We start from the raw sequence: 15291 nt of genomic DNA, 5'->3' as shown, positions 1-15291 counted from the left end.
TAGCCAGGACTTCGGGTGATTAGCACAGTGCTGTGTTTTCCCAAGAGGCAGTTCCCTCTCTGCTAGCAAAATTTTAAGAGGTGGGAATCTCTCCATCATTGGTATTCCTCCTTTGCACACGGTGATTTTGATTGATGGAAGGAGGAGATGTGAATTATCTCTGAAAGAGTTGCATCTGGTACTTGCTTGAGCTCGGAAGGTGGAGGAAGAGTCGGGCAGCAGGCGTGATCCCAGGTACATGGATGTATCCTGTAGCATTTGTCTGTACTGAGCTGGCTGTGAAAGCACCTGCCTCTTTAGGACATTTGAGGTCCTAAAAAAACCCACAAACAAACACAACACAGCTTTTGCTCTGTTGTATCATCAAAGTCCTTCCTCCTAACCCCTTCACCCAAGATGGGTGGATATATATTGTCCAGTTTTCAGGATGAAGCAATTGCAGCCCAGCCCAGCAAAATGTCTTCAAATCCGGTCTGTGAAGGAGGCTTGTAAACCTTTTTTCTCATTGAAGGTGGATCACTGAGCAGTCAGGAAGAGAGGCAGATGGGGAATTTACAATAGTGAGCATTACCCTAAGTATCCCTCCTGGTGGCTTTTTTATTCTTCTTAACTATTGTTCTTGTATCAAATAAATCAACAGGCCAGGAAGCAGAACCATAGGATCTCCCAGCCACAGGCTGAGTGTCATCACTTAAACAACATGCAGTCCAGCTGCTTTTTGGGCTCCATTTCTCTGTGACCTGTTAATTTTACATTTCTAACTGTACAGCAGGCCTAATCCATCTGGGCTGTGGAGAGCACCGTGTGCAGGATTCTCTGTTCCCACATGGCTGCAGTCCCATCCTGGTGTGCAAGCTCGCATTCCTTTGAGTAGAGGATGATTTCTGAAGTTAGGTTTTCCATTCCTTGAGTGAGAGTTTTAAGCCATGGAAGGAAAGCATTTATTTATAGGAAATAATTTCAGACACTAGAAACAACACAGAGCACTGTACAGAGTTTTTGTTTGTAAAGTAACTGCCAAAGTCCATGCAAGAACTGGCCTCGCAGGGATCCCTCTCTCCTTGCCCCACTGTGGCTGGCTGAGTGCCCCGGGTATGTACGTATAAATGATGTGAATTCATAATACTACGAACCACTGAGATCCCTGGATCTCAGTTCCAGATCTGTGAACCCGTTAGGTATTTGAGTATTAAATCACTGCAGCACTCAAAGTGTCCCATGCTTGCTGCTTTTGCCCTCTTCCCAAACCAGTAGGGCCATAGAGCCCTTCAGTCCTCAACTCTCATTGTGTTGGCATGTTCTACCATGCTGGGACACAGAAGTCTTGTCCAGCACATGGAAGAGCAGTGTAAGAGAAAAACAGTTTATTTTTTTTTAATGTTTGTTTTACTGTTTCCATTCTCTTTAGTCTTGCCTCTTCCCTGATTTGTTGAAAATTGACAAACCAGTGATTATTTCATGCTGAAAGGCTCCTTTTCATAACATTGAATGTTGCAAAAATATGATTATTTCTGCAACAGTCAATTCTACCACTTCTACAGAAATCATATGATTTCAGTGTACAGAGAGACAGTTATCCAGATAATTATAGTCAAGTTTCTTCCAGAGACAGGAGTGAAAGCAATACATTTACTTGAGTCAAAATTAGCCCTGAGTAATTCAGTGGTGGAATTCAGCTTTTTTTCAATTAGGAGAAAAAGCAAAGCTCAGGTATCATTTTAGAGGCATCATTTTAGAGAGTGTGTTATTTGAAGTCTGACTGCCAAACATGAAGGTTAAAGAGGAATATATAACCACCGTGTATCTTATACTTGTTTTCACACAAAGAAGGGAGAGCAAAGAAACAAGCTGTATAAATGTCTTCTCCATCACTGAGCTCCAGCTGTTTTTCCTATTCCAAATCTGTTTTACTCTTTTGTTTAGATTTCCTTTGCTCTTTCTGAACTGTCTCTCATTCTGTATTTCTTACCATCCTCCCCTTTCTTTCTTGTTTTTACTCTTCATTATGGTATCAGTTTCTCTCAGCTGTTCCTTCTCACACTTTTCCCATTTTTTCCTTTCCCCCATGCTGCACTCAGGGGCTTTGGAAAGCCATTCTCCGTCCTAGGAGTGGTGTTTTGTCTTGTGTTGGCTTTGTTATCACCAGTGCAGTGAGGTGCTTATAGAAACCAGTAGAGCAGTGGAGCCAAGCTTTTCCAGACAGAGCCCAGTACCAGTACAGCTGAGCTGCGGAGGGTGGAGGGGCTATGCAGAGAAGCTTGGCTTTTCCAAAACGTGTTTGCTCCCCCATGTTATTTAAGCAAATATTCTGACATCCTTACACAAATGTGGATTCAAAACCTGGAGTATTCTTAGTGCAAAGAAACTGGATAATTTTTTCAAATGAGAAGCCCAGAAGACTTTCTGTCTTGCCTCCATGCCCTTTATCCTCTGTGCTTGCTGTAAATCCAGACTCACAGTAGTGATCATTAACTTGTTTCACTGAGCTTCCATTCTGAAAAACTCCTTATTCTTTGTTCAGGGCAAGATAGTTGTTAGCTGGGAAACAGTCGTTATTTTATTCATTCCTTAGATTATGTAGGAGCTTTGCTGGAGTGAGGAATTGGCAGGCCAGCAGTGGTACCTGCAAGACTTAGCTCTGAGAGGACAGAGGAGAAGGCAGCAGAGCCTGTGAGCTGCTGTGAGAATGCTTTTAACAAACACTGTTGAAGCAGCTGATGGCTTCAGCTGTAACCTTAATTTCAAGCATCGTAATTGATTGGTTTGGTTATTTATTACACTTAGCTTGCAGCTTTGGGCAAAGCAACAAGCTAATAAAGGGCCAGGAGTTTGTTTTTCAATTTTTTTGCTGACTGGTGTGGTTTCTGGGGGTCTCATATGCTTCAGTAAGCATGCCTTGTCTTTTCTTCTGCCTGTGATCTATCACAATCATCTGCCTCTCTCTGCTAGCCCCTTCACTCCATCAACCTCTCCCAAGAGATGTCCATTTTGTTGACCATGTGAATTATTATCTTTGTTTGTCCTTTTTCATCCTAAATGCTGTACCACTTCCTTTGTTCTCTGATCTGCTGAGTAAGTTGTTTTGACTTTAGTGTTTTGGTGTCTCATAAGCAAGTGGCAATAATACAAAGATACCCAAAAGCCTGGGTTTTTTCAAAACATACTTGGAAAGAATGTTCCTCTTTATCTGGCTTAATAACATCAGCTTATGCTGATGATGGCCTCCACAAGTAGCTATGGAGTAGGAATAATGCAATATAGAAAGACATAATGTGTTAAAATGAAAATATTCATGATCCTAAATATTTGGTTCCACCAATATGAACTTTGATTTATTTGGATAGTTAAATAGGTCAGCTGATGCTAAACTGTTTGCAAATTTTCTTTGTTAAAGTGAATCTGGGTCCAGCAAATGAACAACCATATCACGTTGTCGTGGTTGAAATGCTGAACTCAGTGAACTAATCAAACTCTGAAGGGTCTGGAATTTGGCATCCTTGTTTTCCACCAAGAAGGCAGCCAGAGGTGACATAGGACTGAGGATAAGGTGGTTTATTCTGCAACAGAAAATTCTGATACCTGTTCAGCACATTTCAGGGCACTTTTTGCTTGCAATTAGCTATGGTGGAAAGGTTGTGCAAGTCAAAGCTTTAATGTCAAAACATAAGCCTAATGGACCAGAGGCCCCAGATGCCTTTATATCATCTAAGTTGTTGGTGCTGAAACACCCCAGAGAGGATGCAGGGTTTACCCTAAGTATTGTTTCCATTCCAAGAGAAGGCAGACAAAAGAGTTTTATTCTCCATGGGAAATAAAGCCACAGCTTCCATAAAGAGCCTGTCACGGGGCTTCCTAGGCAGTGAAAGCTACATGATATTTTACAGAAGGGTACACTTTAATGATTGTTAATTGCAGAGTGCCCTTTTAATACATGGGAAGTCTTCAATATCTGAATATCTACTTGAGCATCATGTTGGGGAGGGAGAGGAAGAAGGACATGAGGTCTTTTACAAGGGCATTTACTCCCTGTCAGCCACATCTTATGTCTAGCTGAGCAGAGGGAGGAAAGAAAAGCCAGAGAAAATGTCCACAGTGGGTTCCATTGACCTGGAGACTGAGACCATCAGGAATCTCGAACTGTTTTTACAGCTTCACTTTGCTTTTAGGAACATTAACACTTTGAAGTATATGACTGTGCCTCTAATCCATGATTCTAGGGCTTTTACCTGATTATGGTCCATTCTTTTTTTTCCACAAGAAAGAACTGTGCATCAATTTAGCACAGAACAAGGTTGTTTTGTGTCTCTCCTAAAACCTCTAAACAACTGTGTGCATCAACAGTTTTACGCATCCCATTGAGATGCAAAGACACAAAACATCCAGTGGTGTTACTACTTATCACAAATATGGCAGTGAGATGGAGCAAGAGAAGAAATTAATCTTCGCCAGCTTGTCAATCAGACACTACTGATATTTGGAAGATAGTAATGAAATCACTTAATCAGGTGATTTGATGATAACATACCTGCTACCCGTGTGTGTTACCAAAGTAAGTCAGACTCTTTTTTCTTGTTTCAGGTTGGCTTTTGTGGTTATTGCCTACATGTAGCAGAAATTGCACGATGTCTTTCTACCTTATAGGTGGGAATATTTATAGGCTTTTATTTTGTGCTTAGAAACATCAAATCAGAAATCCTAAATAGAGCACTAGCTCTGAGCTTTTGCAGTCCATGTTCTACATTTTTATTAAACCACTTGGTAATCGAGATTCAATTCAAAAAATTCTCTGTTTCTCAGGTTTCTGCACTTTTGTGTGCATGGTGGTCATAGAAATCTTTCTCATGGATCATCATTGGAGACCTTCTTACAGTCTTTCAGTACTTAAAAGGGAAAGATGTAGAGAGGCTTTTTACTGACATCTGTAGTGACAGGACAAGGGGCATTAGTTTTAAATTAAAAGATAATAGATTTAGATTAGATATAAGGAATTTTTTATTATAAGGGTGGTGAAACACTGGAACAAGTTACCCAGAGAAGCTGTGGCTGCCCTGTCCCTGGAAGTGTTGAAGGCCAGGTTAGATGGGGCTTTGAGCAATCTGGTCTAGTGGAAGGTGTCCCTGCTTGTGGCAGAGGGGGTTGGAACTAGATCTAGGTCCCTTCCAAGCCAAACCATTCTGTGATTCTTTGATTCTGTGATCTATATGATGATGGGATCAATGAATGCAAGAAGCTTTTGCTTTAGACAAAATCTAAGACAAAAGGTAACATTAATATGAGCCTTTTGACTCTGTGTGACAATACAGTATCTGTGTTACAGATAAATCTGTGGTATTTTCTAAATTGGGACACTGTAAGACACTTTTCAAACATTTAGGATTGAATGATGGCATGGAATGGTTGATTCACTTGCTCAATTGGATGGATAACGTGCAGAAAAGCTGTAGCACTTCCAGGCTACCAGTTCTGTCATTACACTGAAGCGAGATGTTCCCTTCTAACACATTTCCTCTCATGAATTTTAAATGCATTTTAATGCCTGGAAGAAATGTTCATAGTTTTTTCTCTGCACCCAAAACAATGTTGTTTTTCACCTTCATTTGCTTGCAGTAAATAATGATCTACAACAACAAATTCCTCCTAAGGAGGGGAGAAGCAACAACGTCCTTTTGGGGAAACAGTGGCCTTGCAATGTGTTCCTAAAAGTCTGTGTGGCACTTGGACTGTGACATCCAAAGGACAGGGCAAGTCAAATGGTGTTGTGAAAAAAGCAAACATCTGGCTCAGTTCCTGCCCGAACCAGTGATGCCCAGTATAAGCTCATGCAGGTCATAGTAACATGAAGACATCTGATAGATGGAGCTGGATTAAGCACTTAGAGCCAGCAAAAGCATCTGGCCTGCTTGATATCTGGGATTGCCTGAGTTTAGAGGAGTGAACAGTACAGTTTTTGTTCTGCTTGGAACTACAACCATCCATATGGTTAAACATGGGAACTTGCATGCTTATAGCATCTAAGCCCTTGAGCTCTCTAACAGCTCTGCAGCACCTGGGTTACACTCTGGTCCTTGGAGAGGTCCAGCCTGGATGGAGTTCTCAGGCAGCAGCCAGTACTGAGCTTAGAACAAAAACTGCTGACAGAGAGGTGCATGAAATGCCTGCTGGAGCTTCTGAACCTGTGAGCATAAAGTAAGTGAATTAACACACAATTTTATTTTAATGCCTAAACAAGTTAACTAAGTTAGTCCTTTAATCTGCTGTAGTTCTTCTTTTCCTTTCTGTGTAGTCGAAAAAAGCAGATTCCTACCTGATGAGGTTTTATGAGGTTAATAGCTATGAAGTGCCCAGGCACTCCAATGATGAAGAAATTATGCAAGCATAGCAATGCCAAATGCTTGATGCAAATTCCTTGCTCCTGGTCTGATATCCTCTCTTCCCTTGCACAGTTTCTCTGCCAAGTAAATACACTCCTTTCAGATGAAAGTACTCGTGCCTCTGTCTAAAGTGTCCTGGTTGAATTACCAGTTGTTTTGCTAGCATTCCTTCTTAGTATATATACCCGATAACAATGAGTTTTGAAGAGGTCCTCAGGAGACCTTCCTTGCTGTTTGGGAGTTTTAGGAGAGTATTTCCTTTCGTAATGGTTAAGACTTATCAAACCCAGTCCCCAGTTACATGGTGAAAGGAGAGTTTTAGTTGTGCAAAGACAACCTTAGTTATGTTAGTAAACGATAGGTGACCTAATTGGGACCGAAGTGGAAAAAATCACATATTTTGCTAAATTGCCTAAGCACGCTGTTTTGGAAGAACTACTCGGATTACTTTTCAATCCTCTTGAAAAGATTGTCCTGATGCACAGATTTAAATAAACTAACCACTTGTCCCTAACAGTGGTTGCCGAGCTCAGGTATATTTTCGTGAATTAAAAGAGAACCGTAAGCCATGGAAATGCTCTGTTTCTTTACTGGTTTTGTTTATGTTAAATGCCTGTGATGTTAGTGTCATTGTAAAGTTTCTTGGAGAAGTAGCGTAAAATATCAAGGCTTTCCCTTAAAAAAGAAATGTCATTCCAAATGTAGCAAATATCGGATCATTTATCTGTGTAGAGCCTGAAGCTAAGCTGGATACTGATTGAGTGTGAAATGTTTATGTTGGGGATGGAAGAACTGATATGGGAAGCCACATCCTTTGCTTTATATTTGCAAGGGGCAAATATTAGTTGTATAGGCATATGATTTCCATACTCCTCATACACATGTTTGCTTTTTAAGTAGTCTGTCTTCTTCTTTAACTTCACTTGTCTTTATGTAATGCCTTGAAATAGATTCACATGTGCACTGGATGACTTTGCATGGCCCAGAAACCTACAGAGAGCTTTGCCCTGATATCATACAAATCTAAATGGTGATGCTTGTTTTCAGATCTCAAGGATTGATCTTTGATCTGAATAGAGGAAGCTAAGTTGTACTAAGGAATGTTCAGACATAGTCGCTCACATTTGTGATGCAGAGCACAAAGGCATGTGTGCAAGATGGATCTTAAATTGCCTTAGTTTTTACTTGGTCTTAACAGGAAAAACTGTCAGAGATGTCTGTAAGAACTTCTGTGTCTAATTGATGGGTAAAAAAAAAAAGAACCTAAATAATACACTGTGAATATAGCAAAACAAATCATAGTGCAGTTTCCTGGTATTTATTGGTATGTTGAGAAATAATACTCCTTGTGTTTCTCTGTTTACCACATTGCCACCCCAGCCTTGGGAGCTTTCTGAAACACTGTGCCTGGTTATGCTCTCATGCAGACCATGAGTCAGGAGTGGATATGCTGGAAGAACCAGGGTGGATTGCTACAGGTGATCTAAAATGAGTTTAAGTGGGTGGAAAGACCTAGGGAGAAGGTAGAAGCAGCAGGGGCTGTCCAATTACATTAATCCCATTTTTGTCCTAAAGCAATGACCACTAGTAAGACAGTGGAGTGAAAATTTAGAATGTGCCCCTGTAGTTCTGAAACTCTCCCAAACAGAAAAAGATGACTTTTCTCATTGCTCACCACAGCCATGCACCTGTTTGGCCTAAACTGGCACCTGCAGCCGATGGAAGGGCAGATGTATGAAATCACGGAAGACACAGCCAGCAGTTGGCCAGTGCCAACGGACGTCTCCTTATATCCTTCGGGGGGCACAGGGTTAGAGTTACCTGACAGGAAAGGCAAAGGAACCAGTGAAGGTATGGTTGGTGTGTGTTCATGTTGTGAGTCTTCTGTCTGCCTCTAAACTCCAGCCATCCAATCTCATGTTCCATTACCCTCAATGCTGCCATCAGCAGGTGCTTTTCCAGTCTTACATGTCTAGAACTAGTAATCGTTGGTCTTGTTTCCACATGTTTCTAAGTTTTGTACCCTTCTGATGTCCACTAATGCAATAAAACTGTGTGAAACCCTCCCCACACATTCAAGGCATTCTCAAGGTGAAGCCATCTGTACCTTATCTCACAGGATACAGAAGGCCATCATGAAAACCCTGCCTCGAGGGGCTGTTTTCATGGGAAAACATTGTCTCTTGAAAATTAAATGATTCCTGGAGTAGTGGATTAAGGTTTCTCTGCAGCAGTACAAAAACATTTCAGTTTGCCTGTTTGCTGCCACTGAGTAGCAAATGTTTTGAGGACCAAAATATTTATTGAGAACTTCTACACTGTGAGTTTTGGCACTCCAGAGGTGGACATCTCTTTGCAAAAGTAGCCGAATAAAAGGCCTAGTTTCCACAACGAATTACGATGTTGACATAAATTAGCAGCAGCTGGTGGGTCCTAAATTCAGCAGCACCTCATCCAGCAGCTTTACATCTTAGTGTGCTTTTTTTAGAGGCAGCAGTGCCAAAAGTACCTGTAAGTTCTGCAAAGTTTTATCCCTCCCTAGACTTAGCCAGAGAAATGAGAAATTCTAATTTTCTGAAAGCCTTTTTGTTTGTGTATCAAGCTTCTCTATTCAAAGTTAATAGATTTCAGTAAAAGTGAAGTCATTGGCTGTTTTTTTAGTTATTTTGGTGGAAGAAGTTTTGAGGACACATAAGACGTATGCTACTGTTCTGGCAACTCAGAAGTTTCCAGAGCGTTCCCTAGGCTTTGGCTGAGAGCCTGTGTTTACATCTAAAATTTAAATTAATTGTAGTATTTTTTTCTGTAAGTGCTTATCTGTATTTATTAGTTCAAATAAAGGCCATAATTATGTGTATTCCTTAAAACAGTGTATTTACTGGTAACTGATGGCTGCCATCAAGTTGCTACAAGGAAAAATCAGCTAAGCAGGTTATTCTCAGCAAACCTTACTAGACAGTGCAGCAAGCTGCAGACAGCCCTGCTGTTATATTCAAAAATACTTCATGACAGATCTTTTTTTTCCCTCTAACTTGCCATATGTTTCATTTTTGAATCATCTAGCTTTGATCTGTCCATTTCCTTTTAAAAGTCAAAACGAAAATAAATGGATGTATCCAAAAGTGCCATCCAAGTGAAAGACCTCCACTTGATTTTATTTTCAGGCGTGTTGCAGTAACATGAGTAGAAGTTTCGGTTGCTGCTCTGTTAAAAGAGAATACTGGGAAATAGCCTAGTTACGTCAATAGGAAAGCCCTCAAATTAGTACTTCATATAGATATTAGGAAATCTGTAGGCTTGAGGAAAATATCTTGTGTTGACTAGAAAACACATCAGGACAACATCTTTGTTGCAGCAGTGACGCTGTCCAGCCTTAAAATGCAGCTCTCTCCTCATTAGGTGGCTGTGTAACTAATTCTGGACTAGCAGTGTTGCATGGCTTCTATTCTAAACCATAATGTATGTGATTGAAATTTATTTTAAAAATAATTGAAATGTATTTGAAAGTCTTCTGGATCAGAATGAAATAGGCTGCAATGTGTTAGAGCATCCTTAGAGCTGATCTGAATGAATCATTTCCAATGTCTTGCCAATTCTCAGTAACAGTCATTCTTTCTCATCTGTGTCTGTGCTCTAGCACAGCATTTACCTGTGTTTAAGCTCAACCCTGTTTACCAAAGCACTTAACCACATGCTTACATTTAAGCATGTAACTAACTGTGATTGAAGTCAGAGAAATGTGTGTTCTTAAGTGTTTTGATGGGTCAGGGTACCTTCCTGTCAAAAATATAGATTCAGCAAGGTCTGAAATGAAATAGTTCATTTTGATATCCAAAGAAATTAGGAACAGTTGCTACGGCAACTAAAAAGTTCAAGGTAATGTGTGGAAAAAGTGAAGTAATTGACAGCTCAATTAAGAATTCAGACCTGAAGTTAATTTTAAGGAGTCAGATATTCTGATTAAAAGCCGATTTCTGATTAGAAGGCGAAATGGCTTTTTTATTGTACTTTATGAAGTATCCAGTCCACAGAGCCTGATCTTACTGTAGGCTAAAACTGATGAAATAGGGATGGATTTCAGGGACTGAGTTCAGACTGGTGAAGAGAGCCACTCTTTTGTCATCAACTGCTGGCAACATGATACAACAGGATATCAGCTTCTCAGACATACAGCTGTCCACCAAGAGGAGACATAAACTTTGTGACTGTGTGTACAAAAAATTGTTTCTGTAAGACTGCCTTTTGCAATCACAGAAGCATTTTTATTTTCATGAGCAAGCACTGCTCTCTGTACAGAATACATCCTGTGTTCATTTTGTCCAGCCTCTCACTTGCATAGCAACATTTGTCATATTAAATTCTCACCTTCACTTATTCACTCTGATGTACAGTCTTTATTAATGAACATTCAGGGGGCATATAAAATACTTCAAGTTTTCATCTGAATTTCTGAGAGTCTATAAAACATGTCAGTAATAATCAGAAAAACTATATACTTCATTTGAGCCAAAACATGTGATGTCTTTAGCTGTTCTTTAATAGAATCCTCTACCTTTTCCTCTTACAATAATGCGATAAGAAACTTTGCATGAAGACATGGGAACTGTTTCCTTTAATCCTGACAGTGTGAAAAGTAATTTTTAGTATGCCAAATAAATACTATCAATCCAATTGATAAGGTAATTCCCTTCAGAATCAAGCTGATTTTCATTGTGCAATTGTAGTCTATCAGCACAGAATGATTCATAAGGAATGCCCATTTACCTAAGCTGCTTCTGATTATCTCCATTAATATACACTTCAACTAAAAAAGAGTAAAAGGTCAGCAGATTTCCCCCCCATATTTATTGGAAAGTGATGAGCAAAGATAAATGAGGATCTCGTAAAATTAACAGTAGCTTTTTTTTTCTGTGCACATGTATACAGCCTTTGCATATACACCTTTTGTGCTGGTATGCATAAAACTTTTGCCACAAGATAGCAGAAAAATGAAATATGCCATCAAGTCCTGCTCCAGCAATGTATTTAAGCAGTTGCTGACTTTAAATCAGTGGTTAGTATTATTGGAACCACAAGTTCTGCTAAGTTTTATTAAGTAAACAAAACAAATTATAGCAACTCCATCCTTAATAGTTAATATGCATGTAACTTCTATATTGATTTTCAGAGAGAGCTAACAATTTACATCTGTTTCTCCTGGAAAGTTTATGTTGAGATGGTATGTGGAGAACTTTAATGAAATATTGCAATTAATATTGTATAACATTAAATGAAATATTGTCATTTGAAACACTAAAATGCCATGTTCTATCAATCACCTTTTTCAACACGGCAAGTAAATTCTGAGACTGTTTCATGTGAATTCATGATAGATGGGAAAACATATTTTTGTTTCCCATTTCTCAAATATAGACTCTGGAAGAAAAAAAATCACAATTTGATTTTCCTGCAAAAGACTGTAACTACCTGGAAGTTTCTTTCTCATTTTGTTAGACTTGTTTGATCTGTGAAACACAGAGTAGTGTGCTGTAATGGCATGGAGATGAGAAAACAAATTTATTTGAATTTCCAAACTTAATAATTAGTTCTTGGTGACATATCGCTCTCCTTACTAAAGCTGAAATCTTTCAGGTGATGCTACTGCATACTTTTCACCTAGAAGTGTCCTTAATAAAGGCTGTTTGCTAAGCAGTTGCCTTCTTCACTGTCCTTATGCCCTGCAGCTAAAGCTGTGGCCACTGGCTATGGCACAGTCTGAAAAGGCATCATTCTGGCATTTGATTTTTCATTCTGCCCCGTGTTCCCTGGTCTTCCTTTGGGTCCAGATTTTTCAAAGCAGCCACCTGTTTGGAAAGCTGTGAGTCTATGAATTTCTAACCTGGAATTTCTCAGGTGTGTTTTTTAGGTGTGCCAAGCTCCCTGCTGACTCCCTTGGACATTACAGCACGTATTGATTCCATTTGAATACCTAGGCTCTCCAACCTGGTGGTCAGTTTGAGAAACAGATGCCTTCATTTGTCTTCTGAAAGAAAACGGATAATCATAGTGCACTTTGCAGATTATATTGAAACCCAATTAAAACCTTTCATGTAACAGGCATTACTCAAGTGCAGGGTACAATTTCCTTTGTTTTTCTCAGTCCTTTTTTTTATTTACCTTTTTATGCACTGTTCAACAAGCTTCAAATACTGTTACCACTGTCAAGAATTAATTTAATAGAGAAACATTTTCCTTTCCCCACTCAGGCATCATTCATGCTGCTGTTCTCCACACCACCATTCCACTCTGTGACACGTCTATCTCACACTTACTGCGCTTCTTTTTTGTAATTTAATGGTGACTTCTCTGTTCCTGAAGTTATATTTATTTAGGATATAATATCAGATGATTTATTCTTATCTTTGGAATGTAATTGCACACTCTCTGATGTTACAATTTAAACAAAAGGCCATTTTTCTCCAGGTTGCTCTTCCCATGTTCATGTTTTCAAACAAAACAGTTACTGAAGCCAGAAATAACCCTGCCAGTTTTCCTCCCATAATCGTATGGATTGGCTAGACAAAGTTCTCAGAAGATTTCAGGACACTAATAGACTGTTTCTCAAGATCGGTGTCAGAGATACCAGTATGATTGGATTACTTTCAGGATATAAGACTAATGCAAGAATTTTGTTCCTGTGTTTTGGCAGGAAAGCCCAGTAGTTTCTTTCCAGACGACAGTTTTATAGACTCCGGAGAGATTGATGTAGGCAGACGAGCCACACAGAAGATCCCTCCTGGTATTTTTTGGAGATCTCAGGTGTTCATCGACCACCCAGTGCATCTGAAATTCAATGTGTCTTTAGGAAAGGCTGCTCTGGTTGGCATCTATGGCAGAAAAGGACTCCCACCATCACACACACAGGTAACGGGATCTTATTTCAATTAAGTAATAATTGTCTGAAATTGTACATTTGCATGGTGTATGGTTTTATTTCATCTGTTTCTTTCAAGAATTCGTTGCATGCTTGCAAGATGTCAAAGATCCTTTATTCAGAGAAAGAGAATCAAGTGACAGTGGCACAATTTAAATGCATTAGTCTGGTGGCTGTAGGCAGAGGCAAAGCAGGCAGTTGCCTAAGGCAGCAAGCTTCTAGAGGAGGAGAAGGGTGTTCTGGTGCTGGTAGTCACTGAGGGTTACCAGGTAGTTGCTCCAAGTAGCATGGGATACCACCTTCTTCATCCAGTGCTTTGCACAAAGGCAGCCACACTCAAACTGCATCTGAAAGAATTTCCTCATAAGCAGTTTCATGTATCTCAGATCTGTCTCTCTTTCAGCCACTGCCTTTCCCCTCTCATGGTAAGAGCAGCAAGGTTGGTAAGTCTCAGGGGAGCAAAGTTCACTTTTGTCTTTGATGCTGAAACTCCTGGAGCCTACCCTTCACATTATGTATTTTGACTGTCAGCTTAGACTGGCATTGGTCAAGGCCAAGTAATTAGTGTATAAGCAAAGAAAATCAACTTTACAGAAAGCCACCAACTCAGGCAGAAATCAAGATACAGTTATTATTCTATGGGACTGAAATGAAAGCAGATGGTTTTCTTAACACACCCTTGACAAAAATCCACATCAAGAAATCACTTTCTGGGAAAAGCTATGAAGAACTATTCCCTTAAGTAAGGATTTTATGCATTATTTTCTCTACTTTCCATTTCAGTTTCTAAGCTGCTCTTAACCAGATTGATTAATACATTAAGGCATAACACATTGGTAGTGCAAAGTATCTTTCTCCCACTTGCATCAGCAAGTTATCAAAGAATTAGCAGGTTTATGTTAATGTATCTTACCCTTGCCCTCCACTATTAGCTAAAAATATTTGAGATTTATAGAAATACCCTGTCTTTACTTTCTTTTTGAACAAACAAATATGTTTATTACAATCTCTTTGGGTAACATGGTATTTTCTTCACATTAGCACACCTCGAACGTATTTATGTCGAAGAGGTGTCATAAATCTACACTTTCTCTGCCTACTTTTCTGCAGAATTAAAATATTTCGGTAGGATCAGCACGTCATAAATTCAGTGCCACAGTAATGCTGTTATTACCCATTTTTAATCAGTCTCTTTTCACGGAGAGATTCAAACATTTATAACTTAAAAACTGCTGTGTTATTTGAATAAAAACTCAAGTCACAATCACGTAATACTAACTGTAGATCAGAAGTCTGTGTTGATTTTATTTGTTTATTATCGTCAATCTTAAATTTTGTTATGGAACAGGAGTTATTACATGAACAGTTTCAGTTGTTCTAATAACAAATGTAAAACTTAACACCTAACCCTCAGGTTTATTGAACTTAAAATCTTCACATATAGCAGGGCACATGAAGCTGTGTCAAGGAGGGATTAGACTGGATTTTGGGAAAAGGTTCTTCACTCAGAGGGTGGTTGGGCACTGGAACAGGCTCTCCAGGTAAGTGATCACAGCACCAAACCTGACAGAGTTTAAGAAGTGTTTGGCCAATGTTCTCAGGCACATGGTGTATTCTTGGTGCTGCCCTGTGCAGGGCCAGGAGTTGGACTCAATGATCACTGTGGGTCCCTTCCAACTCAGGATATTCTATGATTCACTATACCCAGCCACAGAAACATTTTAAGAAATTAGCAAGCCTGCACCAACTTCACCATCACTGCTGGTCTTTCTGCAACATGATTTTTGCTGGGACATTCTCAGTGATTTCTCAGTGCCAGGACCTTTTCCATTTAAATCAGCCTGGCTGTGTATCAGTTGAAGCCTCAGCTAAAAATGAAGTGTTGAATGTGAGATGTGGCCCATGTTTGTCAATATTACATGCTGGAAAAGGCAATACACTTGCTCAGAATCACTTGCTCCTATTTGTGTAACCACTCATTGAGAGCTGCCAAGTATGTAGAAAAAT

General features: G+C 39.6%; 1 protein-coding gene across 18 annotated transcripts in view; it reads left to right on the top strand.

Annotated features, from left to right (window-relative positions):
• The window catches only part of TENM4 (teneurin transmembrane protein 4), a 1582078-nt gene that overhangs the window by 1381723 nt on the left and 185064 nt on the right, over window positions 1-15291 (top strand). For all 18 annotated transcript variants that reach the window (XM_064644892.1, XM_064644901.1, XM_064644900.1 and 15 more), the window contains 2 exons: window positions 8052-8222; window positions 13060-13274. In XM_064644892.1, the coding sequence (XP_064500962.1) occupies window positions 8052-8222; window positions 13060-13274 (386 nt within the window). The remainder of the gene's footprint in view (window positions 1-8051; window positions 8223-13059; window positions 13275-15291) is intronic.

Source organism: Pseudopipra pipra, chromosome 2 (genome assembly GCF_036250125.1).
Source record: "Pseudopipra pipra isolate bDixPip1 chromosome 2, bDixPip1.hap1, whole genome shotgun sequence".
NCBI lineage: Eukaryota > Metazoa > Chordata > Aves > Passeriformes > Pipridae > Pseudopipra > Pseudopipra pipra.
Note: the sequence above shows the minus strand (reverse complement) of the source record. Positions and strands in the feature narration are given on the sequence as shown.